The sequence below is a fragment of the Lygodium microphyllum genome, chromosome 13 (assembly GCF_053477565.2).
Source record: "Lygodium microphyllum isolate KBCC chromosome 13, Lygodium_microphyllum_v1.1.10, whole genome shotgun sequence".
Taxonomy (NCBI): Eukaryota; Viridiplantae; Streptophyta; class Polypodiopsida; order Schizaeales; family Lygodiaceae; genus Lygodium; species Lygodium microphyllum.
The window spans coordinates 102,837,655-102,865,315 of NC_141147.1; the positions used below are offsets into that span (position 1 = coordinate 102,837,655).

General features: G+C 45.4%; 1 protein-coding gene across 1 annotated transcript; it reads right to left on the bottom strand.

Moving 5' to 3' along the window:
* Positions 1-17,233: 17,233 nt before the first annotated feature.
* Positions 17,234-19,752, bottom strand: LOC148026993 (serine/threonine-protein kinase UCNL-like). Its single transcript, XM_087691536.1, has 2 exons — positions 19,073-19,752; positions 17,234-18,654 (listed from the first exon to the last, which is right to left on the bottom strand). Exons 1-2 carry the CDS (start codon positions 19,480-19,482, stop codon positions 17,664-17,666), a joined length of 1,401 nt encoding a protein of 466 aa, XP_087547662.1. The 5' UTR covers positions 19,483-19,752; the 3' UTR covers positions 17,234-17,663.
* Positions 19,753-27,661: the final 7,909 nt, after the last annotated feature.

Genomic DNA, 27,661 nt, shown 5'->3' on the forward strand with positions numbered 1-27,661 from the left:
ACCTGTATGGTTGAACAACCATTTCAACGTTTGATGATTTTCAATTGGTACCTGGGCTGCACCAATCCACCAAATCTCCATCTCGGATTGGATCTTATGCAATGGAGCTTTGCCCTCGCCATTGCCATGGTCCAATGCCATGTTCATGAGGCAAATGCTAATTCTTTCCATCTTCTGTCCCTTTTGAATCTGTGCTTCATCCAACTTCAAGGCAAACTTTAGAACACCATAACTTTCTTCTACTGTGATTTTATACATGTGAACCATTGCAATTTGCACCTTTTTTAGATCAACCCATATATTGTTAAACTCATTGTAATCAAAAATTGCCTGTTTTTTTTGTTTTTCATAGGACATAGACCTTTCGATGTGAAAGTAATCTCCAAAAACATGTGGAATCTTGCGATTCATGGAAATTCTTGCAGTGGAAACTGCAAGGGCTCGGGGCAATCCAAATATAGTTACCCTATTGCGTTTAAGATTTTTAAACCATAATCCAGAGATAGCACGGTAACCTTTTCGACTTATACCCACAGTATCGCATGTCTCTACGATTTCATTTGCTTTCACTGTGCCTTTTAAATCCTTCACTAACTCTCTCAGAGTTGGACCTCTCAAATCCACATTTTCTGGTGACTTAAGAATCCTCAAAATGTCTTTCTTATTCATGGTTTCCTTCAAAAGTTTGATTCTTTCCTCATTCTCTCGGATATTTATGCCTAATATGTTAGAGACATATTTCTTTGTAAGATTTAGTCTCCTTTTCTTTGCTCTCTCACACAAGCTGGTTATATTTTTTAACGGTCTCTTCCTCTCTCTAAATCCTACTGGAGTTTCTCTCAAGCGTATTAGCTTATTCTGCAATGAATTATTAACATTTTTCAAAATATCAATCTGACTTGTCAACTCTAAAATTTTTGTTTGTGTAGTTTCTAGTGCTTTTTTCATTTCGTGCACTTGGGCTATATATGTGTAAGATGCAGAGTATAACCTCATACAGTAGCCAAGCATTCCATTATAACCTTCTCCAGCATATCTTATATAGTCATGGACATTCAAAAAAGGAGGTGGTTTACCTGTAGAAGGATCCCTGGGATAGATATTTCCATCCACCCACAAATCTATATGCTTCATTCCTTGTGTTCGCAACCTGTTGGCTTCAATCTCATCTATCAATACTCGATGATGTATACTTCTCCAAGATGTGTAAGTCGGATCTAGCTGAATAGATAGCTTGTATTTACGTGTGCTTGCGCCTGTGTTATTTGAAGTAGTATTGCTAGACATTCTAGCAAATGAACCGAGCAAGAATCTCACAGTGATAGAAAGCAAGTGCAGCAAAAGGAATGGTAAAAGAGAATAGTGTATAGAAAGAAAACGCGGGAGCAAACAAATGCGAAGTTCGTACGAAAATCTCGAAAATACAAAATCTCTCGAGTTCCAAGACAATAAACGGCCGAAAAGGTGACCCCTGACCTGGATTAAAAGATGAGGGCAATTAATGGCCGACCTCTTCAATGAACCAAATATTCTCTCATTAATCACATCTGGACAACCAAATTTAGAGGTTTTATTCTTCCTAAACCTCAACTAATTAGCAACTTAATCACTTTCTTACAAGTGCCATTTTTGAAGCGTTTTTGGCCCTAATGAGGCAAAGCATGGAGTTGCTAGAGGTGCAGCGGGTGCTGAACCTGGCTGGCAGAAATTGAACGGACCATGAGAGAGCACTAGAAGGAGACTTAACGCTGAGTGAGCTTCTCATGAAGCGGTTGCTTGATAACATGGCTGTAGAGCAAAGTGCCACGGCTCTAGTGACATCATTGCTCGCAGGATTAGGAGCAAACCAGGGCTCAAAGAGCTAGTCTAAAATCCCTATTGTTGCCAAGCAACTCGATAAGTACCAACCCCATCACGATCCATACAGGTTTGTTGAGTAGTTCGAGCAAGTTTGCGAAGCCAACGGCCTCAATGACCTAACGCAACGCTCTCAAGCATTCAGGCTTTGCTTGGGCGACAAGGGTAGGACATGGTATACGAGCTTAGATACCGCAGAGCGAGCCAACTTTGATGGCCTCAAGGATCTCTTCATTAAGAGATTTGTCGAGCCCGGATACTCCGATAATCTACTAGTACGCTTGATGAATGCCAAGCAGAAAGAGAAGGAGGGCATTCGCGATTATGTGACCCATGTGCGGAGTCTCTTCAAGAGAATCCCTACTGGAGAGCGGCTGACTGAAAGAGCAATATCAACTATATTCATCAGCAGGATTCGGAATGAGAAACTATATAAGGCTTTGGCAGGCAACTCGAGCTTGCAGCGAGATGTGCTAGCTAGGGTCTTTGAGAAAGCCATCCGAGTTAACGATCAGCTGAAGGAACAAAGCTCTAAGAGCTCGAACTCTGAGCAAACCAATTCACGAAATTCAGAGAGAGCGTCAACCTCGAGTGAGCGATCAGCCCCATCATCCCAGGATAAGGGGAAAACCACCGAGACGAACCAAGACTTGGCTGACGTTAAGATGGAATTAGCCAAGTTGCAAGACATGTTGAGACGACCAACGCGCCCACACGTCCAATGCGTGTACTGTGGCGGGAATCACTTGCCAGCCGAGTGTCAAGACCCTAGGGCAAGACCTTGCGCTAATTGCGATAGGTTCGGTCATGACGTCGCGCATTGTAGATTACCAAGAAGACTTCCATACTCACAATCATACAGCCAGCCCTACCTAGCGAACAGGTCGCAGCCATTTTCCGGAAGGGGAGCCCCATTGGCCCTCCCTGCGCCTAACGACATTAAGCCGGCTGTTCCTAGGATGGAAATAAATTCTATAGGCATTCCTAGACCACCTGGTCCTTACGTAACCCATCCACCGAGTGATGCTCCTGTCCACTACGTGGAAGAACCAATTGAAGAAGTGACCTACGTATATCCTTACGTCTTGCATGACGACGAGGGCAATGTAGTCCTCATGGATTATTGACTAGTACCAGTGATGGCGTTGGGAAGAGGGCGAGGTGGAGGCCTAGGAGGGCAGACGCAAGATCCAATCATTTGTTGGACTTGTGGTCACCCAGGACATGTCTCGTCACGCTGCCCTGAAAGGGAGTAGCAAAATAGAGACAAGGCTGACCGAAGATGTGCAGAGTGCGGAATCACTCATCTCTTCGTTGATTGCCCAAAGCGGAAGCCATCTTCTAGTTCAACCAACATGCCATCTGTCCCATTGGGGCTGTTTGGTGTCAAGAACCTCAATGGGGAGGCCACGCCTATCCCATTGCGGATCATGACCCGTGCCCAAACGAAGCAGGTCGGCATCTCTCTACCAGGACCTAGCAATCTCGACGCAGCCTCGATAGGAAAGAAGAGCCGTAGACGGAGGAGGAAGAGGTCGGAAGCTAAAATCGCACTAGAAACGGAGAGTGCTACAACTCTGCCTGTTGGGGGGAAAGAAGGTCTCTGATGCAAAGGCAGAGACTTCAGCCCCTAAGATGGCTGCAAAGGGAAGTGCTAAGGTAGGGGAATACCTGCATTTGAAGCGACAGTTAGAGGCCATAGAAAAGGTGAAGGAATGGGTGAGGGAAGCCCAAGAGCATCTAAAAGATGCTGAGCCCATCCTAGAGGACGAAATCAATGACCTTTCCAGCATAAGTATGCCAACCTCACCTCCATAACCAAAGTTGGGAGAAGCAACTGCACCACAAGCAGTGCCGCTAAGGCCAAGCCTTGGCGCTACAGGGCCGCAGTCTAGTCACGGCCACTGGTCAGGATGATCCAGGTTAGGAGAGAGACGAGCACCCAACAATCTCCTAACCACGTTGGCGACTACCCCCGTAACACTTAGCCTAGGAGATCTTCTTAGGCAGCATCCCACCCTATGGCAAGATCTTAAGCATTGGGTTGAAGGGTCACGAGAGCAGGTCATGACAGACTCTCATGACCATGATGCAAAGACACAAATACCGAGTTTGAGGCTGCACTCTATGCTTAAATCCTTGCACGTCAATGCCTTCTGGGAAGGTTCCGAGATGCATGCGGTCTTATCGATTTTAGCCCTAGGTGATACAACGAGAAAGGGAATCGTGGACACGGGGGTTGGGGTTAGTGTGCTTAGCCACGTAGTGCTTCAGACTCGGGGAAACCCACCCATTGAGACTGCTAGGTTTAATGTCACACTAGCAAACGGTATGAGAGTCAAGCCATTCGGGGTGCTTAAGAATTGGCCAGTGAAGATCGTAGGTGTCCAGTTCTCCGTTGACTTTATAGTCATGAAGGGAGTGGACTACGACATCCTGTTAGGCCGACCCTGGATGCGCAATGCTAGAGTTATCGAAGATTGGGATAATGGATTGATCTTTCTTGGTAATAGGACAGACGCTGTGAGAGTAGAGATGGACACCTGGAAGACCTCACCAGTCGACTTAGATGCCATCTCCTCTATGCTCAAGGGTAACGCCCAGGTCAAGAAACCCTATGGGCCCTTGACCAAGTATATCCCATGCCCAGAGGATGAGCGGGATTGGATGCACGTCCTCGCTACAATCGACCTGCTGTTCTCAGATCATGAGGTGTATGAGCAAGCCATCAAAACAATCGGCAAGGCTAACGACACACCCTCCGTACCAGTCTGCATGATGGCAGGAAGCCTTCATGGGAAACCGAAGCCCATCAACTTCAAAGTCCCAACTAGCAAAAGGGAACTCCAAGAGATACTGGAATACCTAACGGACAAGCTAGCTGGAAATCTAGCTGCAAATTTCAAACCACTCTAAGATCTCTTAGATGAATCCAAGTGGCAATGGACCATAGTGCATGACTTAAACCTCATGTATAACTGGGCCCTAGTTCCTGACCAACGACAAGAGATATACCAAGTCCTAGGAGACGACGAGCAGTCTGATGAAGAGGATTCTAACGACGAATACAAAGACTGCCAATCCTTCAAGTAAGGGTGAGGTAGATACCGTGGAATATGACGCTGAAGGACAAGAAATAGAGCAAATACAAGCAGACTCCAAGCCGCATAAAAAGAGTATCTTTAGGAGGGAGCGAGGAGTCATGTGCATGGAATGTGATCGCACCTGGTTGGAACACGTAGGAGCCATAGACCTTGAGTAAGCAGACCTAGCCCAGCCAGGAACGACATCAGTGCTTAGGACTGAATCACCATCTGAACTGCGCCCACCAGGGGAGACCACCTCTTCTAGCGAAGACGGAGGGTTCGACTCTGAATCGGAGGTTAGTTCGGATAGTGATCCAGAAATCCCTAGGCCACCCACAACCAGACGCACCAAGGGGGACCTACCCGTCCACCTGAGGCGCAGATGATTAAGGCAGGAAAATGCAAAACAACCCAGGGATACACGAACGGAAGAACAACAAAAACCGCAGGACCTCCCTAAACGATTTACAAAATTCAAAAAAGGAGATAGGGTAGTAGTACTGTTAGGTGCCAAACGTCAAGCGTAGACGAGCGAACCAATTGAGGGACCAGCCAAGGTCAAGGAGGTGGACCTAGCCCAGGAAGGGGAAACACCCTGACCAGCCTTCATTGCCGATGACTTGACTGATGAAGAAGAAGCGAGTCTTGTCGCTCTCTTGCGAGAGTACATAGACGTGTTCGCATGGTCCTTAGAAGAGCTTAAGGGGGTAGATCTAAGTGTCGTGACTCACAACATACCCATGACGCCAGACGCAACACCAGTCAAGCAGTGACCATATCCTATGAATCCAAAACACGCTCATGTTGTCAAAGAAGAGATTGATAAGCTGATGAGAGCGGGATTCATTTACGAAATTAAGCACACAGACTGGGTATCGCCCATAATCATCGTGATGAAGAAGAATGGAAAAATCCGAGTGTGTGTCAATTACAAGAAGGTGAATGCTGCTACCAAGAGGGACAACTATCCGTTGCCGTACACCCAGCACATGCTTGAGAGAGTGGCAAGCAAGGAAGCCTACAGTTTTCTGGACGGCTTCTCAGGATACAACCAGGTGCAAGTGCATCCTGCGACGGCCTTCGCCACTGAGTGGGGTGCCTTTGCTTACATAGTCATGCCCTTCGGGTTGACTAATGCCCCTGCCACTTTCCAACGCCTCATGTGCACCATCTTTAAGGACATGCTTCGCAAGGAGTTAGAAGTCTTTGTCGACGACCTCTATGTCCAGTCGACCTGGATCAAACAACTAGACAAACTCTGAGCAGTCTTCGAGCGATGTCGCTTATATCGTCTCTCCTTGAACCCCTTAAAGTGCCAGTTTTGGGTGAAGCATGGATGCATCCTAGGACATGTGGTGTCGAAGAACGGCATTGCCACTGACTTCTCGAAGGTCAGGGTTATTGTTGACCTTCCACCCCCAAACAACTACAAGGGAGTTCATTGCTTCCTAGGCCATACTGGATACTATCAGCGGTTTGTACTGAATTATGCGTTGATCGCCAGACCCCTGTACAAGTTGCTTATTGTCTTCGAATGGACCGAAGCATGCCAACGGGCATACGAAGAGTTGAAGAAGGCTCTAACCACAGCACCAATCCTACGAGCCCCAGATTGGACCATTACTTTCCACGTGCATATCGATGCTTCTAAGTTTGCCGTGGGGGCAGTGTTGTGCCAACCTGGCAAACACAATTTAGACTATCCAGTGAGCTTTGCTAGTAGACAAATCACTGAGATGGAAATGAACTATACGACGACGGAAAGAGAGGGATTAGCCATGGTATTCGATGTGAAGAAATTATGGCATTATCTTTTGGCCACGCCCTTTACCTTCTTCGTGGACCATCAAGCCTTGCTCTATCTAGTAAACAAACCTTGCGCTACAGGACGCATAGCTCGATGGCTCCTTCTGCTTTTAGAGTTTGACTTCTCCGTGGTGGTACGGAAGGGAAAATAGCATTACATGGCTGATCACATGTCACGCATTCCCACTGGAGAAGCCGCTGGACAAGGTGTTGTTGATGAATTACCCGACGCCCATTTGTTTAACCTTTCCAACGAGAGAGATCTATTTAAGGCTAATCTAACGCCATATTGGGCAGATGACATAGTCCAAGTGCTTGAGCACGGACTGCCAGACCGACCAATAGAAAAAGCCCGACTTAGGCGATTAATCCTTAAGATCCAGCCCTATGAAGCTGATTGCAGGCCAACTCTATAGGCTGGGGCAAGATGGATTACTGCATAGATGTGTTTGCGAGCATGAGATGCACGATGTGCTCTTAGAGGCATACAACGGCATTGCTGGGGGCACTTTAGCGGGGATACGACAACACAAAAGGTGCTGCAGTCTCAACTGTGGTGGCCCACGCTTTTTCACGATGCAGCACGATTTGTCAAGCACTGTGACGAGTGCCAGCGGATGAAGGTTTCGATTCGCAAGGATCAAATGGAATTAATCCCAGTTATTACTCGACAACCCTTCGAAAAATGGAAAATTGACTTCATTAGACCCATCAGTCCGGCGGCACAGTATTCGCAGGCCAAGTACATCATTGTGGCCACGGACTACCTCACGAAATGGACAAAAGCGAGAGCAACACGAAAAAACAACGCTAGAACGACTGCTAAGTTCTTATGGGAGCAAGTGATTTCACGATTCGGTTGTCCCATTGAACTGGTCAGTGTGACCAAGGGCATGCACTTCATCAATGAAGTGATCGCCCATCTCTTGTCCACCTTCCTCATCATCCATCGCAAATCCTCGCCATACTACCCTTAGGCAAACGACCAGGCCGAATCAACGAATAAGATTCTTGTCAATGTCCTAACCAAGGTTGTCTTTGCTTCACGCAGCGACTAGGACAACAAGCTGATGGCAACTTTGTGGGCTTACTGCACAGCTTATAAAACGGCTGTTGGTCAAATCCCCTTTAGGCTGACATATGGAACAGAAGCAATTCTACCATTCGAATTCTTCATTCCTAGCCTCAGAATAGAGCTTCAAGAACGATGGGAAGGGAAGGAGGCATGGACACAATGCCTAGTTGAACTCGAACGCCCCTCGGAGACTCGTCTTCTAGCCACCCATGCACTGATCTGTGAGAAAGCCCGATGCAAGAGCTGGTTTGACCAGCACATCAAGTAAGGCGAGTTCGAACAGGGTGACTTAGTGCTCCTCTACTCAGTTAAGGGGCATAAGCAAAAAATGAAATTTAGAGGTCTTGGACCCTTCAAAGTTCTTGCGATCAGCCAAACAGGCAATGTCGAACTTGAGACCCTAGACGGTAAAGGAATAGGCTTCTTCAATGGCAGTCATGTCAAGAAGTACTACCCTCCTACGCATCCTTTGCATGAGCCACCGATGTTAGAACCGCCTGTCAATAACCAAACATGCGCTTTTAATGCCCTGATCGACGAGGGAGTAGACTCCAATGTCTTAACTCACGATCATTGGACCCAACTTAGCAAACCACAACTTCAACCCACCACTACCAAATTAAGCCCATATTGGGCCCACTCATACGCACTTCTGGGCAAGTGCAGAGTCGCTGTCTCTATTGAGTCTGCGACTGTACCACTGATTTTTTACGTGTTGCCAGACGCTAAAGACGTAGGCACAGAGTTGCTATGCTGGGGCGAACTTTCAAAAAGCAGGCTCACTGCAATGTCGATTACGCGTCGCAGTGCATCCACCTCGCAATAGGCAACGTTTGCATTGTTATAGCTTTCAGCAAGGGGGTTGCGCAACCTCATCCCGGGTCACAAAGCCACTGATAAAAACATATGTAGTCAAGTCGAAGGAGGGGGGTAGTGCGCGGCTGCCACTCCCCGAATTTCATAAACCACAACCCATGGCAGAGCCAAAGCTAAGGCCCAACAGCCTCGCCTTCAATGGATGCCTAAACAACTACAACAGTCGCCTAGGAGTCGACGCTCCTACCCTCATAAGACCAAAAACTCTAAACCTAGGAGGCCCAGACACAGTTACAGTGGTAGATGCGTAATCAATCACAAGTGGGCCCCCAAAGCCCTCTTGCACGCACAAGGCTACTATGAGGGCAATGCTTGGATATGGATACCTACGGCCCACATGGCCAAAGGCACCACTCGTACCCCAGCCTCAAGCTTGATCATCCCAAAGACCATAAAATCTCAAAACCACAAGCCGCGGAGCTTCCCTGACCAGCAATCATCAAGTTCATCCACGCGTGAACCCAAGAGAGTCGCCCAAGCCTATCGACCCAAGCGACAGCCAACATCACAAGAGTCATCACCTGCCAAAGTCGATCCGACTTCCCAACTCCATCCTGAAAGCAACAGGCTGTCACTCGAGGCTGCTGCTAACCAAGCCATAGTCCCAGTGACCCAATCGCAAGCTCAAGAACACTCACAACTGCAACTTTTCGTCGCCAAAGGCTCAAGTCCTACCAAACCCCAACCACCCCCGCATGCCTTAGACCCTCTTACGAGAGGAAATCCTTTCTCACACTAGCAGCTGATTTAGCTGAAGAAACAGGGGACGACATGGTGGATTGCATTAAGCGACAGGACGCCACTTTTGTGTCACTAGCTCTGAGCTACGATTGCTTGGACTTAGGCCTATTGGACGAATCCTTCACAACCGAAGTTCAAACGATGCCTTGTTCTTGGGAAACATTTGAATTCGTGTTTGCAAAAGCCGCTACCTCTGCTGCTGAATTGCTCAGCAGTGAGATATCCAAGGAGCAGGCCATCAAGCAACGCCTCATCCCGTCATGCGATCAGTGAACCACTTTGGTGATCACTGAACAAGAAATCACAGTGTTATTAAAGCTCGCTGATACCGACTCCCCATTCTTGAAGCATTGGTACACTCTTAGGCTACAATAGGAAGTCGAAGGGTGCCGCATACTGACCAATGCTGAGCAGCGCCGCGCTATCAAAACGGCGGAATACAACCCCACATATGTCGCGCCAACCTCATATTGAGTGTTAACCACTCTTCGGGGATGTCCCATAGAAGAACACATCAAAGGACACCCCTATCTCGACCGCTTGTTGACCGAGGAGGAGTTATACATTGCTAGCCGAGTCAACTCTGGTGACTTTCTAACAGATGTTCTCACATACATCACACAAGTGGGGATTAAACCCTCTGATTTGGACCGCGATGCTCACTTAGAGTACAACCCCCAATTCTATAATTGGCTCCTTCACAAGTAAATCCTACGCCGCCATGCCAAACGCCCTCACCTTTCTAACTCTAAATCCTAGGAAGGATTCTTCTTAAGTTGGAAGGGGAGGGGGAATTAGTGAAACACATAAACATATATTATGAAAAACAAGCAAAAAGTTAAAGGCTGAAAAGGAAAATCTACAGTGGTTCTTAATGAATTTATTCAAAAAGCATAGAGTTTCTCCTTTTTTTCAGCAGTCAGCAATTTACTATGTGGAGTTTCTCCTTTTTTTCAGGTCAGCAATAAAATTTTGGTTTATGACAAGAACGAAAAATATTGTAGCAAGACCGAGCCCACCGAATCCCATTCACAGACAAGGAAAGAGAGCAATACTGCATCTACCTAGAAAATCGCGCCTTCAGCCAGCTTAAGTTTCGAACCGTCTGCAACATAGAAGTTGTGGTGGCTAGGGTGGAAGCAGCTAGGAGGGTGGTCGAGCAATGTAACCTCAGCAAGTACCTTGAAAAATTCTCACAGGAGCTGGACCGCCTGAAGTCTGTGGAGTTCCTCAGATCATACGACCCAAACCAAGAATGCGGCATAGTGATGATGGATAGAGGAGAAAGTGCCAAGCAGGTGCAGGTCCGTCTAGACCCAGCCTTGGTGGAGAAGGCATTGGGATTGGAGCCAAAGACGGAGAGAAAACAAAAGAGGGATGTCTATGCTATGCTAAAAATGAAAAAGGAGGAGGTGCTCACCAATGACGGCATCAGCATCCTAGACATCCCTGATGCAGAAGCTAGGCTGCAAGCAAAGCTAGTACATGTGCTCTTCTCCCAACACTACAACTCCCTGATGTATCGAATCAGCATGCCTGTGCTGGAGAACATAGCGGCCCACACTCTGGATGAAGTTGATTGGAACGGGTATGTACGAAAAACTATCAACCAGGCAGCTAAAGCATTGGCTTTAGGAAGTGTGCCAGCAGGTGGAGGGTCTCCAGCCTCCAAAGCTACAGAAAGAAAGAAAGCTTCATCCAAGGCCTCTTACATCGGGTATGGAGGTGTCTTGACTACGCTCATCCAAGAGGCAGTAAGAGAGACACAAAATGCAGAGGAGGGAGAAGGAGAAACGCCTGATAGGATGCCCCCTCACCAGGACAGAGAAGAATCTACCGATAGAACTGAAACAGATGAAGAAGGGGAAGAACAGGAAACCAGGAAGGTGACCAAGAAACCCAAAAAGAAGACCACTCAAAGGAAGAAAAAGGATGACGAGGGCCGCAGGAAAGAGAAAGAGGACTTAGAGAAGGCCAAGAGAGAGTCCCTTAGGGAGGCCAAGGAGAGGGAGAAGAAGAAAAAATAGGAAGAAGAAAAGGAAAAGGAGCAATTACAAAAGGCTAAGAAGGCATCAAAGTAGGAGGCAGAGGAGAGAAAAAGAAAGGAAAAGGAAGAAAAAGAAAAAAATAAGGAAGAGCAGAGAAAAGAAGAAGAGGAAAGGCGAAGAAAGGCTGATGAAGAAGAGGAAGAACTAAGAAGAAAGGAGGAAGAGGACCTGGCTGAAGCTACACGCCGGTCCATAGAACAACAAAGTAGAGCAGATGAACTGGGGAGTTTGAACCCACATAGAGAAGAAAGGCCTGGGTCAAGCACACAAGTGCTGGAGATTGTGCCACCCGCCGTCATTGAGGGCAAGGGCAAAGCCCCAATGCACCCAATTCCTACTCTATTGGTGCCTCCCATCGAGCCAACCACCATCACCCCCAGCATCCCCACCAGTACAGACATATAAAATCTTGTGGCATGGATGCAGTACTTCATTAACAAGGAGATAGCCTAGGGGACAAGCACTATGGCAACAGGGAAAAAGCGACCAGCCACAGACGCAGAGTCTAGGCAAGATCCTAAACGACAGAAGGTGGAGGCCTCAACAACACCCATCCAAACAACGATGATGCCACCAGCTAATTACGAGGAATACGTCGCCGAGCTACTCTCTCAGTTGGAGAAAGCTAAGGAGGAACGAAAGATAGCTGTGGCTGAGTTGGCAGCTGAGAAGGAATCAATAGCCACCTTCTAGCTTGACAAAAGAAGGATGATAGCCATGCAGCAAAGGGAGATCACGGATCTCAAGTAGGAAATAAAGGCTAAGGATGACAGAGAAGAGCACTGGAGGCAGCAGTTCAAGAATGAAACACAGGAGTTGGTGAATATGCAAAGAGAACATAAGCTCCTGATAATGCAATATCAGGAGCTCATTGCAAAAACTGCTAAAGTTGAAGAGCTCATGGCTGAGCTCAATGCCAGGGATGAGAAAAGAAAGCAGGACATGGAGGGGTAGCAAGAAGAGATTGAACGCCTAACCGATCAGTTGAACTCTGAGAAAGAAGAACAAGAGAGTCTGATCAGGGAATTTGAGGACCAAGAGCAAAGCCTCATGATACTGACCCTAAAGCAAGGGGAGAGCATGGAGGAAATGAACAAGAAAGCAGAGGAGTGGGCGGTGCATAATGAAAAGAGGGTGAAGACACTCGCACGGTGACTTGCTCTGGTAGAAAAGGAAAAGATCATTGAAGAGAGCAAGGCAGAAGCCGCCCAAGTGGCCTTCGGTGCCCAACAAAAAGCCTTCCTCGACACCATCATGGACACTACCCGCCCAGAGGAGGGAGAGTTGTTGGAGGTTGCACAAAGGAAGCTCAGCATTGCAGGCATGGCCCTATACGCAGGACTGCAAATGCCACCCCAACCTGCGGAGGTTAGCCTGGACGAGCAACGAAAATACCTACTGCTGGCCGGCCTAACCCCCCAGGAAGTGGATGCCGTAGGATTTGAAGAGAGAGCACCATAGGAAAACCGGCAGGGGGAGGAAGCGGAACTCGAATTCGACATGGGTAGATTCCGAGAAGATGTGATCCCACAACCCCCCTCGCCGCACATTCAGGAACAGCAACCACTTGACCCGCCCTTGGACAGACAAGCCACCCTCACTCAAGGAGCGACGAAAAAAATTGATGGAAGAAGCCAGAAGGCGGCTGCATGCCAAACCAGTCGTGCGGCCATCCGCATCTCTCCCACCATGCCCCGATGACCTCCCAACGCAATTCCACGTGGAGCTAGTGGTTTGGGAACGGCAGGAAATCGAAAAGGACCCTTTCTCTTTCAGCTTCCTTATGCCTAACAGCCTGAGAAGGGTCCTGTCGATCAAAGTAATGGAGGAGGTGATCGCGGCTGGCAGCAGCAAGCTGACTGGGCCAAAAATGGCTGGACGACAGGGCAAAGACCCCCACTCTATGGGGCACAGAGGAAGTAGAATTTTGGCAAGACAAAGTGTTCGAAGTGCCACACACCGTAAGGGGCTACAACTGCCAACCCCTCTGGAGAAGGCGAATCTGCGATATTAATATGGTCGCTTGGATGGCATTTTGCAACACCCTACCCTACGAGAGGAATGACCCCACATTCATGGTGTATCCTCGTAGGGTAGGCGTGGATTTTGTCACCACCCTCCATGGGAGGCATGACTTCCCCATCATCTACAATTCCAACGCCACCTCCTTCGAGGATGCCCTCCTTTTTTATTTAGGAAGCCTAACCGACTCCATGACGCGCTTCCTCGCGGAATTCTCCTCCTGTCCTGATCCCGCTTTCATAACTACTTGTAATTACCTTAGGCTTCTTAAGCTCCTACTCAAGCAAGATCTGGCACCGCAGGAGAATGGCATGCCTCCCCTCTTTTTTGATCCCAATGCTATTGATAGCTGCGCTATGGCACGCTTAATGATGAGAGCTAGCCTACTACCTTCCTTTTGCCTAGCTCTCCTAGAGGACATGAGTGACAGCCAATTCACTAGGTGTAATCACCCCTTCCTTTCCACCACCTCTCTCCACGTCTGCATGAACATGAAAGGGTACATGCAAAGCCACCAATTTTTACGCAAATCCATCCGCCCTCCTTCCCCCCCTCGTTCAGACGAAGAGGATTAGGTCTAGCTGTCATCCACTTACAAAAAAAAAAAAAGACTGGTCAACATCACCACTTGTACAAGCACTTATCACCACAAAAAGCACGATCACTGCATCTAGGGATCCTTAAGCTAGGCATGTCCAGTGGCTTCGGTCGGCGGCTCTACTCCCAACCCCTAGCCCTTTTTGCTCCCCCACTTCTCACGCTTAGGGCACATCAAGGGCAGGACACACCTAGGGAGGTAACACTCACCTATGGTTAGACCTGTCACCCTAAGCCACTGGCACCGCATCCAGAGAACATCCTAAAAGCCCATTCCAAAATATGTAAGCTTTAGGATGGGATATTACTATGAAACTTGGGTATCTTAGTAAACACTTTTTAACTTTATGCAAGGGTAAAAATGCTCATACGCATACATCCAAGCTTTATGCTCTACAATGGATGACAAATATTTTTGTACATTAAATTGCATAAGAGGAGCTTTTGCACAAAGGAGGAGAACTAGGCCTTCTACATTAATTTCTATAGACTAAGAGCTAAAAAAAGAACTACGTGTTTTGCATTTGGTATAGAAAACTTCTGCTTGCCTAACAATGAAGCCACAACTTTGCGAGCTTTTGCTCGAGGGTGTATTGTTTGCAATATTAAGGGATTCACAATAAACTGTGAAACTAAGCCATGCGTGAAGCCCCTCTAACCAAGTGCAAGGCATCTCTTTTACAACTCACATGGAGATACACAACATATACATGCATGTAGACACGCAAGAAGTAACCAAGAACTCTTTAGGTTGATACAAAAATATAACTTTGATCTTTCTAAAAAGGAAAATATTTTCAAAATAATAACATCATCTTGTTACTAGATTGGAAATGAGATAGTCCAATAAAAGGCATCTCAATGCCAAAATCTAAGAACTAGAACCATGACTTAAAATCAAGAAAAACATATGCTTGTAAGATTAGGGCTTGAATGAGCACTCGTGCATAAGTATATCTTATCATACTACTTGTCAAATTGAAAAAAATGCTTACACGTTTGTGGATGCTAAGAATTAATTTATCTAAAATATGTCAATAATTGGATGTGTGTACTAAACCTTCCGTAAGGTTAGATGCACCTTTCTGTGTGTGTGTGTGCATGGATGCATGCATGCAAAGAATGACTCAATGAGCATAAATAGTTTGCTCTTTCTTTTTGTGTGCTACTTCTACCACACCCCCCGCCTGCTACTGTTGCACCATCCACGTATCTAACTTCTACATTAATAACCCATGCCTAGGGACTTGCCCATTCACTGCTTCCACCTTACCACACCTTTTGCCACTGCCCTCCCTTGCCATATTCACTTTTGCCCTATCCTCCCTTGTCACAATTATTTGTCATCAAAGATACATAGCCTTCCTTAAGGATCAATAGCTTGCCTCTCCTACCACATTTGCATGCACTGTCACATCTACTTGTCATAAAAAATATGTAACCTTCCCTAAGGGTCTGCCTCTCCTACCGTATTTCCTTGCGCTCCCCTAAGGATCAACATGCGGCTCTTGCATTCCATACTCAATCACCAATGTTTTTGTTCTTGGCTAAAAATACGAGTCATGGAAAAAATGAGACAAAAATAGGTTCATTTTTTACCCCTTAAGATCATAATGATTGCCTAATATTTTAACATAAAAATTAAGTTTTGATCACCTAAAATGTTGATTTTTATAAAGGAAAAGTATGGATATCCATACAAAAGTATATAGCACGTATGATAAAGTACATCTCAAGTTGAGGACCTTGTCATCAAATAATAATCACTTCTCAAAGGGAGGTCTTAAAAAAAAAAACATTGTTAATCATGGGGTCTAGAGTAAGAGTAGGGCAACTGCAATGGGAGAGAGAGAGAGAGAGAGAGAGAGAGAGAGAGAGAGAGAGAGAGAGAGAGAGAGAGAGAGAGAGAGAGAGAGAGAGAGAGAGAGAGAAGGCATCAAGGAGGAACAAAGAGACCTGCTTTATTGCTTGGTACTCACCTACTTTGTCTATTACTTGGTACTAGTCTATTCCCTACTCACTTGCTGCTTGCCTTGGCTATGTGCATGCATGTGTGTGGCCTTTGCATTTGTGTGTGTATAAGAGGTGTGAGAAAGGGTGGATGGAAAATCAAAAGAGCTCTCTCTCTCTCTCTCTCTCTCTCTCTCTACCTACCCCCCCATCAAGGATGTGGATAATATTTTTAATTTAGCCAACAAGAGGAGAAGTAAATAAGGCAAAAGAAAAAAGAAGAGAACATTTTGGAGGGGGATGAATGATTGCCATGTGAGACTCCTACAAAACCTTATGTTAATATATATATATATATATAATACAAAAGTTGATTTGTGGCCAAATATCGAGCATGCAATGCATGTCCTTCCTTTATGGTGTGACCACAAAAATGTGACAAAAAAAAAGAGGGGGATGCACAAGGGGGATGAAGGGGCACAATAGCATATTGTAAAGCTCATATAATTTGTAAAAGCAAATTCCATATTGTAAAGCCCATATGAAGCAAGGAATTTTTATTCTAAAATGACAAATATCTCAAAGCTCATATAATTTGTAAAAGCAAATTCCATATTGTAAAGCTCATATGAAACAAAGAATTTTTATTCTAAAAGGACAAATATCTCAAAGCTTCCAAGCACTAATGGCAATGAGTGTGTATATAGTTGATTTTCATAATCACAATGTGTTGTTCAACAAATTTGTGTTCAATGTTACTTTTACAATGGAGGATGAAAACTAAAATAACAAAAAGCCAATGAAAATGAGTACATGCATAGTGACAAAATATGGACATGATTTGGCCAAGGTAGGAAATGAGTTTAAAATTGTAAAAACATTTGCACTAAAGGAAAAACAATCCATTAGATGATTTATTGTGTAAGCCGCCTTTTCTATTGCACAAGAATAATATACTTATCAAACATTATTGGACATGTGAAAAGAGAATATACCATTATAGTGCACGACAACTCACCTCAAAGATTACAACGGAGGATGCCTCATCTCAAAGAAAGAAACGCTGAAAGCCAACATAAACATAATGGAAGACAATGAACAATCATTTCCGTAGGTTAGAGCTTTACTTTTGAAGAGCTAGAAGTATTTGCATTGAAAGAAATATAACACACTAAAGCATTGCAAGAACACCAAATGGGCACAAAAAGACCATATAGTGTTGATGCCCAAAAAAAGACACACACACAAATTTGTATCAAGAATGGACTTTGTTTCTAGTCACAACGGTAAAAATGTGGTGTGTGTTCTTCAAGAACACAAGACATGTACAATGTTATTAGACACGTGAGAGAGAGAGAGAGAGAGAGAGAGAATGGACCGTTAAAATGGAAAATGCCTTGTCTCAAGTAAGGAAAAGCCGTTAAGTGATGTGTACATAAAGAATAATGGATATAGACTTGATTAAGATGGGTTAAAAAATTTAAACTCCTAGAGCCATTTCCGCTAAATAGCCAAGCGCCCATTCCAAGAAACAAAAATGGGAAAAAGGCCAAAGAAAGGGTAAAAGAAGGTATCCTGGGAAACGTTGTTGAGCATCCCATGGCACTACTTCTTATGGGCGGTAGCGCGGGCAGCCCTCCTTTTGGCACTTTCTTTTTGTTCAGCAACTTTTCTCCGCGCATGTTCCTCCGCGCGCGCGAACTCGACCTCCGCAATGTGCTTCTTCACTTGGAACGAGGAGGGTGGTTCCTCCGGGGGAGGCATCCAAAAGGGAATGAAGGGCGGTCGGGACACATGAACGAGGGCGTCCCACTGGACACCGCGAAAGAAGGGATGCGCCCTGACCTCGATGGCGCCCGATGCGAAGCCCAGGCGGCGGGCGGGGTCTTTCACGAGCAGGCGGCGGGTGAGGTCGCGAAGGGCGGTGGCTGGGCCAAGAAATTGGGGCTCCTGGTGCACAATGTTGCGAAAGGTGTCGTGGGTGGTCGCCCCGCGAAAGGGTGTCCGAAAGGGTGTGCAGCCCTGAGCCATCTCATAAAGGAGGACGCCAAGGGCCCACCAGTCGACGGCGTACTCGTGCCCGGTGCCGAGGATGACCTCGGGGGCGACATAGTCCTCCGTCCCCACGAAGGAGTGGGAACGCTCCTCCCCACCACCCTCCTCCTCCTCCTCCTCCTCCTCCTCCTCCTCCTGCTCCAGTCTGTCTTCGCCTTCATCTGCACCGCGGCCATGGCTATGGCTCCTTGCGTCTAGTCTCGAGGGGCTCTGCATGGTGCTGCCAGATGACGTCGACGGCGTCTCTGCAGGCATGATCTTTGCCTTAGAGTCACCTGTGTGTGACCACCATGCTTGCAAGCAGCCTACGGTCCCTCCCTTCTCTCGCTTGAGGCCCTGATCATGGCCTGTGCTGCTGCTGTCTGCCTCCTCTGTGTAGGGTTTGGGCTTTTTCGGGGGCAATGTTGTGGAAAGGTCGAAGTCTGTTAGCATTATGTGGCCCTCCCCTGACAGCAGAATGTTCTCCGGCTTCAAATCCCGGTAAACCACCCCCTTACTGTGCAGGTGCTCCAGCGCAAGCACAATTTCGGCCGCATAAAACCTGCAAAACCAATGCCATAACGATCAATCACAGTTACTCCATTCAAGCTTGCCATCCGAATTTACAAGCGTGCATCATTGTCTCAGAATAGGAGAGCCAACGGTCATGGGGAATGGATGCAACGGTCATTTTTGTCAGAGGACGTGCTCAAGGCATGATACAACTTGAGCATGAAATGACGCACTTTGACATCCGAGATGATCATGAATCTGTGCATGTTGACACATTCAGATGAAGAAGTGAACCATCTTAACACCCAGATGCAGGATTGCAGTCAGGACTGCCTTGCACTGTCTGTACCCTTACGAAGGCAACACGAAGCATTTATAATGCACCATCTCCCAGGATCAAATTTGGCACTCAGATTAATTATTTAGTCTCAGAATGAAGCACTTAGTTAGGAACACTGATGAATCACCTTATGGCAGCCGGTGAGAACCTTCTCTCGGGCTGAAAATGGCGGATGGTGTTGAGATCCCCGCCCGGGCAGAAGTCGAGCACAAGGAATCGGTGTTCACCATGGTCGAAAGCAGAGTAGAGAGTGGGGAGGAAAGGGTGATCGAGCCTGGAGAGGATGGCCTCCTCGTTATGGGAGCGGAGAAGGGTATCATTGCTGCGCTTGCTGAAGGCCTTGACGGCAAAGACGGGGGTGCTGCCGGGGTCGCGGCGAGACAGGGACTGTAGATCTTCTTGACGATCTTCTTCTTGGTGTTCTTGTTGCAGATGGCTGATCTGTGTGAGACGAGAGCGCTTGCCGCGGGCGAGGAAGACGATGCCGGTAGAGCCGTGGCCCAAGGGTTGCAGGGGGAGATAGTCGTCCAGGAGCATAGAGAGACAAAAAGAAGACAGAAAGACAGGAGTATAGAGAGTGTGTGTGCGCACTGCGTGCGCGCCTCTATGAATAGCAGCCTTGTGCCTGACCTGGGCCTTCTGTCGTTCGTTAGGTAGTCACGACTCTCTCGTGCTACAGCCTCCCGAGTCCCCCTCTCTCACCGATACAGGGCCTGTGGCTGTTATGCTGACTTATTATAGGAATCCGCCTAGGCAACTTGTTGAGCCTTGCATCACAAGGCATTGCATGATGTATGCCCCCACGCACACTTCCTTCCGAAGCTTCCATGCGCACGCCACCCCTTGCGTCACCGCTCAGACGTCTCCCCCATTAAGCCGTCTTTGGATCAAGTCAAGAGGTTCTGCCGTCACGTTAAAGCAAACTTTTGAGGCAAATGTGCAAATTGTGCACCTATTTTTCGGCCTCACCAAAACTTTATGCTGCAAAATTGCAAAAAGGTTTGGAGTCCAAAGACTAGCTACCTTTACGGTCCATCAGTGTAGTGTCATGCTCCTTTAGCTACTTCTGGAGATCCAGAGCACAAATTTTTGTGCTCTTTTAGTTAGTTTCAAAATGTATGTTCTTGCTTCTCTTGAAGTTCCCTCATTGTCGCTTGATCATGTTCCTATAGTTGAGCTTGGAACTTCTCAACCTACATTTCAAATTTTATTAGGAAGCTTTCTATATTCATCTTGTGTCCTTTCTAACCTACTTTGGAGCTCCTAGTTAGCCTTGAGTGCATTGGCTTTTTCTTCCTTTCTTTGCACCTTTGCTCAAGGGCTCCTACTCTTTGTGGTTTCACTCTGCCCCTTCAAAGACTCTTGTGCATTCTTCATGATATCTGTTGGTGGGCAAGAGCTCTATTCTAGATTAGTTGTGGCGACTTCAAGTATGGGTCTTGCTTTTGGCAGCTCACTATTTTGTGGCTACATGGTCCCTATCTATGCTATTAGCTCACGGAGGGTTGCAAAGTCAGTGATTGCTTCCTCTATCACACCTTTTCCTTTCCCTTACTAGAGCTACTTTCTCATTTTTGGTCTATAAGATTCGCTACTTGCTATGCAATGAATTGGTCCTTGCTATTCATGGACTCTTACTGATGCTCTAAGAGCCCTTTTATATTCTTCTTGTGTGATTACCTCATTTTGGCTTCTAGCTTTCTCCACTCCTTTGACCTCTTTTTAGCAACTTTGATGATCAATCACTCCTATTCTATATCTCCTTTGTCAAAGTCCTTCAAGGATGAGCTCACTTCTTCGTCTTCCCTATGCACTTCTTATTATTGCTTTTGTCATCAGTGTGGTTGGGGTTTTCTCCCTCTTCTCTTTACCTTTCTTTTCAAAGATTGACAATTTTGCATTGTCCAACCATGTTAAAAATCTTGTTTCCTGTAGTGGTGACTTCAAAGTCAATGGTATGTCATATTTTGAAAAAGCGTGTCGTCATGCTACAAAGATGATATAGCCTATTGACAATGGAAAGACCCTTAAGAAGCATTGTCTCTATAAATGAGGGAAGTATTCAACATGCTTGCAATTGTTTGGAATCTCTTGAGCCAATTGGTCTTATATGGAGATGCTTTTGCAAAACAAATGTTATTGCTCCTCCCAAATGGGATGCCATTGGGAAGCAAACATGATCATATTGGTGTTGGCTAATTCAAGGTTTATCATAGTAAATAATTTGGCTAAGGTACCAAATGTGGAATCAAGCTACCAAAAGCATTCTAACGATGAATTTTCTACTTGGAGAGATGTCTTTGACCATTTTATAGATTGACTAGCATTGATAGGGCTACTTTAGTATGGCTAGTAGAGAGGGTTGATATTCACTTATTCTAAATGGGGGAAATTTTAGTAGGTTGAAAAGGATATTCTTTATGGGGGAAGTTGGTGATAAACAAGCTTGTGGCAATGATAGTGGTATCTAGTTTGAGGATCAAGTCATTGTGCTGAGACTAGGGAATCGATAGGTGCTGAAACTAGGGAATCGATAGGTGGAGATGAATCGGTAAGTGTTGAGACTGGGGAATCAGTAGGTGGAGATGAAGTGGTGAGTAGAGTGGTAGGCATATGTAAACCTTTTTTTGAGTAGAACCATGGTACAAGCGACTAGTTTGTTTGGCTTATGGGATGTCATCAAAGCTATTATGGTTATTGGTATATGGATAGTGGCCATGCATGTAATTGTGGATAATTTTGGCAGGCAGAGTTTGTGGTAGGCTTCACATAATACCCTTCTGCTTTGAGAAGGTCCTTTGGACCCATCAAGTTATTATGCACGGGTCATTAAGGGGATAGCATTGTTGATGAGTGTGTTTTTTGCTTGTGTTTTCCTAGTGCACGATGCCAAAAGTTTCATGAGGAGGATTTGGGTTTCCAATTCTATTGTGTGGTGTAGTTTACAAGTTTTGTGTTTCCACTTCTACGAACGAGTGGTGGAGCTAACAAGTGACTTCTTATGGGCTTGGTGAAAGGTGAGAAGGATCGAAGCTTGCACTTGAGAGCTATGGCAGGAGAGCAAGAGCAAGAAAGAGAGAGACAAGAAATGGGAACTCCAACAGTCACAATGTGTGATCGGGCCTTCCTTTATTCAAACTATCACTAAAAGAATAAAGAATAAAGTGACGGTGACGAGCGCTTGCTACCTGCAGTGTGCAGTGGCGGTGACTGCCAGTGTAGTAATACATGGGAAGCTAGGCGGAGGTGCCTTTACTCCCAACAACCTCCCACTTAAAGGCGAATCTGCCCTAGTGAGGAGTGAAAAGAAAAAGAAAAAAAACAATATAACATGTACAACAGGATGAGGAAAGACGTCATCTCATCCCACGCCCATCAACCTCCTGAGGAAGGCAAAGCACTCTGTAGAGAGGCTTTTCGTGAGTAGATCTGCAGGATTGTGGTCAGTCAAGATCTTGACAAGATCAACAGTCTTGTCCTCAACGACCCCACGTATGAAGTGATATCTCACCTCAATGTGTTTCGTCTTCGCATGGAAGATCAAATTCTTGGCTAATTGAATAGCACTCATAGAATCTGAATGCAGTGTAGGGATAGCATCAATACCAAGGTCAGCAACTAAACGACCCAACCAAATGGCCTCCTTGCAAGCCTCAGTGGCTGCAACATACTCGGCCTCTGTAGTAGAAAGGGCCGTGCATTTCTGCACCCTGGATATCCAAGAAATAGGACCTCCAACATAGGTGAATACATAGTCGAAAGTGGACTTTCTACTATCTGCATGTCCTGCATAATCAGAGTCAGTGTACCCCACGACTCCTGTATCTTGGCTACCATAGCATATACACATATCAGCAGTGCCCTTCAGGTACCTCATGATACCCTTTACGGCATCCCAATGCTTCTTGCTAGGTGTAGCCATATAGCGTGCCACAACACCAACTGCAAAGGCAATATCTAGACGAGTGGCTATCATGGCATATATAAGACTGCCCACTGTGGATGCATAGGGGATATTGGCCATCTCGGCCCTGTACTCATCTGTCTGTGGATAATCAGCTTGTGATACCTTCGCATAATAAGGCAATGGATAGCCAATAGGCTTTACATCCTGCATGCAGAAGTGCTCAAGGACTTTATGAATGTACTTCCTCTGTGACAAGTAGAGGAGTCCCTGATGCCTATCGCGTCTAATGCGCATACCAAGTATGTGAGAGGCCTGTCCTAGATCTTTCATCTCAAAGATCTTTTTGAGCTGAGCCTTAAGAGCATCTAGCTCATCATGAGTTTTCCCTGCTATCAGCATATCATCCGCATAGAGTACCGAAATCAATAAAGAACCATCACATGCTTTCTTCGTGTAAAGACACAGATCCATAGCACTCCTGCTGTAGCCCTGTGATTGCATAAAGGCATTAAACTTATGATATCACTCCCTAGGTGCTTGTTTCAAGCAATAAAGAAATTTCTTCAATTTGCACACTAGGTGCTCCCTGCCAAGTTGTGCAAAGCCCTTAGGCTACTCCATATAAATCTCATCATGCAAGTCCCCATGTAAGAAAGTCGTCTTGACATCCATCTAATATAAATCCAAGTCAAGCTAAGCAACCAAAGCCAAGACAGCGCAGGGTGGTCATCTTAACCACAAGAGAAAAATCCTCATCAAAGTCCACACCATGCTCATGTTTAAAACCCTTTGCTACCAATCTAGCCTTGTATGCCGGCTTGGGGTGTCTAGGGGTACTTTTCAGCTTGTACACCCACTTGCATGGCAAAGCCTTCTTGCCCTTAGGTAAGGAAACCAAATCCCAAGTCTCATTCTTATGCAAGGAGTCTATCTCAGACTACATAGCCCTCTCTTAGGAGTGATGGTCATCTCTGCATATAGCCTCATCATAAGTGAAAGGCTCTCCTACATCTGTAACCAAGACATAATGCATTGAGGACTGAAATCTATCAGGTGGATGTTTGTCTCTAGTAGACCGTCTCACGGCAGGCTCTGCTGCGTGCCTAGTTGCCTGTCCAACACCTTGACCATGAGCATTTGCTGCAGTTGTAGGTTGTTCGATTGGCTGTGCGGGAGCTCTCGGCTCCTCCTGAAATATGACCCTGGGGATCTCAACAACTCTCTCAGGTTGTCTATGCATCTTGTCTTGATGGAAGACTACATTATGACTACTGATGCCAGGAGGCATATTTCACGGTGGATTCCGTGCCACGGTGGATTCCGTGAGGTTTTAAGATGGATTCCGTAAACTTTGATTACCAGGGCTCATACATAAAGTGGATTCTTTGTGCGAGAAGTCGATGGGAACGCCTATCCTTTTTGGGCATTTTGTTAATTTAGTGTATACGTGGGTGATTCCATAGCGGGTGATTCCACAAAATATATATTAAATTAATAAACGTTTATGAGTTTAGAGTGCGCGCTCGTGATAAATTAAGGTTAGGATTGATTTCCAACCAATTGATTTATTTATGTAGCTGAAGACTGCTAGGTATTCACTTTTGTCGATTTAATTGTATTATTTTACTAACGATTGTGAATGCTTTAGTTGATGTGTAGAGATAGCAGCAGTGGCGGAGGAAAGCATTGGAGGATAGCGTGTATTCGAGTTATCATCTATATTTTGATGGGTGCATACCTTAGGCATGGCGTCTATATTTTGTCGCGCCTATTTATTAAGGCGTTGAATATTTATTTATTATTCTTATATATGCATGGGCGCATGATTATGATATTTGTATTTGGACATTGTATTGGATATGCCTGACTTCTTAGGCGCCTGCCCATTAGCTTTATTTCTACTTGGCACTAAAGCAAACTCAAAAGCCAAAAGCGTGCTATTTTGTAATTTGGGCTATTATTTGAGCTTGAAGATGATTAATACATAAAAATACATGCTTTGTGGAGCACTCACACAAGGCATGGGAGGAGATTGCACCCAATTGGTCTCTTGTTCATGTCGTGCATGCTTTTTACATTGAGTTTTGTGCAAAAAGTAGAGTTCTTTTGTTCTTGGGAACCTTCTGACGCTCACTACACGCACTTACGGCATCCGATCTGTGCACCAACTGTGGATGACTTTCCGCGCCTGCGGATTCTAGAGACGGTAACCCATCTCGCTTGCATCCCCATAACTAAGGAAAATGCATTTGACACTCTTAGGATCGAGCTTACTTCTCTTGTCCCTGGGCACATGGCAAAATGCATCACATCCAAGACACGAAGATGTGCATAAGAGGGAGGTTTTCCAGTCCATACCTCCTCTACAACCTGGAAATCCAAACCACTAGAAGGTGATCTGTTTATGATATGCATAGCTTGTTGAGATATTGAGCTCCACTCGTGATATGTCAGGGTGACCGTTGTGCATTTATGTCACCAACTTGTTAGTTGCAGATGCGGTTGGTACACCGCCCATGAATAATAGCTAGATGACAGCCATCCTTATCTACTTTAGTTCGTGGTTCAGCTAGTATGCCACCTTAGTTAGTTGAGTTTGGTTTGAGACCCATATATAGGGTTCTTCTATTTCTATGTACTCGAGTTCTTTTGGCTTATGCAACTAAGAAGAGGAAAAATGTTTTCAACCTCCATCTTTATGTGTATTCCCCCATTGTGCAAGCAAGAAAGCTACAAGTGAGACTCCTTCCTTCTCTCCCACAATCTTGACATGGTATCAGAGCCTTGTTCGTGGTAAGGAGCTCAAGAAAGCAAACCAAGTTTGCGGTGTTTTGGTAAGAGGACCAGTGTTGCTTTCATTTTTTTGTTTTGGGAGCAAGTCTCTGCAGGTAGCACAGCCGGAAAGTGCAAGAGTACATTGTCTTAGATTGGGAGACCCTTCACGGTATAGCAAGAGGTCAGTATATGCTACGGGAAAGGGCTTTTGCCCATCGGTTGCTCTGTTTTTTTTATTTGAGGCCATTTCGAGGCCTGTTTTGGAGGTGGAAGTTTTTTGCACGCACTCAGAAAAATGCCATGTTTTATACTGTGCGACCACTGTTCTACAGGTCGGTGAAAAGTTACTGTAGAAATTGCATCGTATGCCTGTGCGCAGAGACATTGGGAGTTACAGAATCATCCTTGTTGCCTGTTGATGCAAAATCGTCACTAGGAAGTGACTGTGTGGTCAAATACCACTTTCGTCAATTTTGCAGATTTACCCTTGTGTCAGAGAGAGAACTAGGGAGAGAGAAAGAGGAGAGAGAATACTGCAGAAGAGAGAGAAAAATTGCAGGAAGAGAGAGAAGAAGAGTGACGAGGAGAGAGAAAGACTAGTTTTAGAGAGAGAAAGACAAGAAAGAAGGGGAAGCCATAGAAGCTGTGAGCAAGAAGGGGAGAGAAAGACTGTAATTGTATTAATGTGTCAAAAAGATATGAAAAATTACATCTTCTCTCCTTTTATACCAATGTCAGTGTGACATGGCATAATATCAATATTATTAATACTAATTTGTTATTTCCAACTTCTTACAATCCATCCCTTCCCAAAAGTTTTTATCCTAAAAAATAAACCTAGAAATAACTAGAAAGAAGATGGATAGAGCAGAGTACTACTCTGTTTTACAGCTTTATAAATGGGAAATGAATGAAAAATGACCACTACATGAGTTGAATTTGAAGAACGGAAGTAAGCCCTAGCTATATACATGATTTGAAATACTTCAGAAGAAAATGGAGCCATAAAGTCTTCAACAAATAATCCCAGAACAAAGTAGACAGCTTGCTGAGTAAACAATCCCTGCTGGACCAAATTTACCATAACTTTTGATAGAAGTGTCCAAATGAGATGTACCATATATCAAAACGAAGCTCTTGAAGAGTACTTTAAGCCCATATAGATATCTTAATTCTAAAAATTAGATACGATAAAAACTGTTCTAAAACAGTGTGCTGTCCTGAACTAGTCTGCATCATTACTAGCTCCATAAGCAATAGGCTTCAGCCACCAATATCTCCCTCAAGTATGGATACTCATCCAAAATAGAATCAGGTCTCCAAGAAGCCGCTTCAGATGGTAAACCTCTCCATTTGATCAAATATTCCACAATAAAACGTGATCAAAGCTTCTTTTCACGCTGACCTATAACAGCCTCTGGGATGTACTGAACAAGACCATCTTCATCAATGGGTGGCAACTCATCAACTATATCCACTGGATCACCATAATAGGGCTTAAGCTGACTAACATGGAAGATGTTATGAATCTTTGTAGAAGAGGGAAGCTCTAGTTTGTATGCCAAATCTCCAATTCGCTTAAGGATCTTGTAAGGGCCATAAAACCTGTGGGCAAGCTTGTTACTGGATCCATCTTTTAACGTAGAGTACTTGGATTTGGGCACCTTCAACAAAACCAGCTCTCCTTCTTGAAACTCTAAAGGCCTCCTCTTCTCATCAGCATACATCTTCATTTGATCTTGAGCCTTCCTTAGATTCACCTTACATTGCTGAAGAAGGATCTGCATTCTTTCCAACTCCTCCTTTCCATGAGGATTGATCTTTTCATTAAAGATGACTGTGGGTAAGGGCACCTTGTAACCATACAAAGCCTCAAAGGGTGAAACTCCTATACTCGCATGAGTTGAATTGTTGTAAGCAAACTCAGCCAGGTGTAACCAAGAATCCCATGAGGTTTGGACATCATAGCAAAAATGGCGAAGATAAGTCTCCAACCATTTATTAACTCTCTCTGTCTGTCCATCAGTTTGAGGA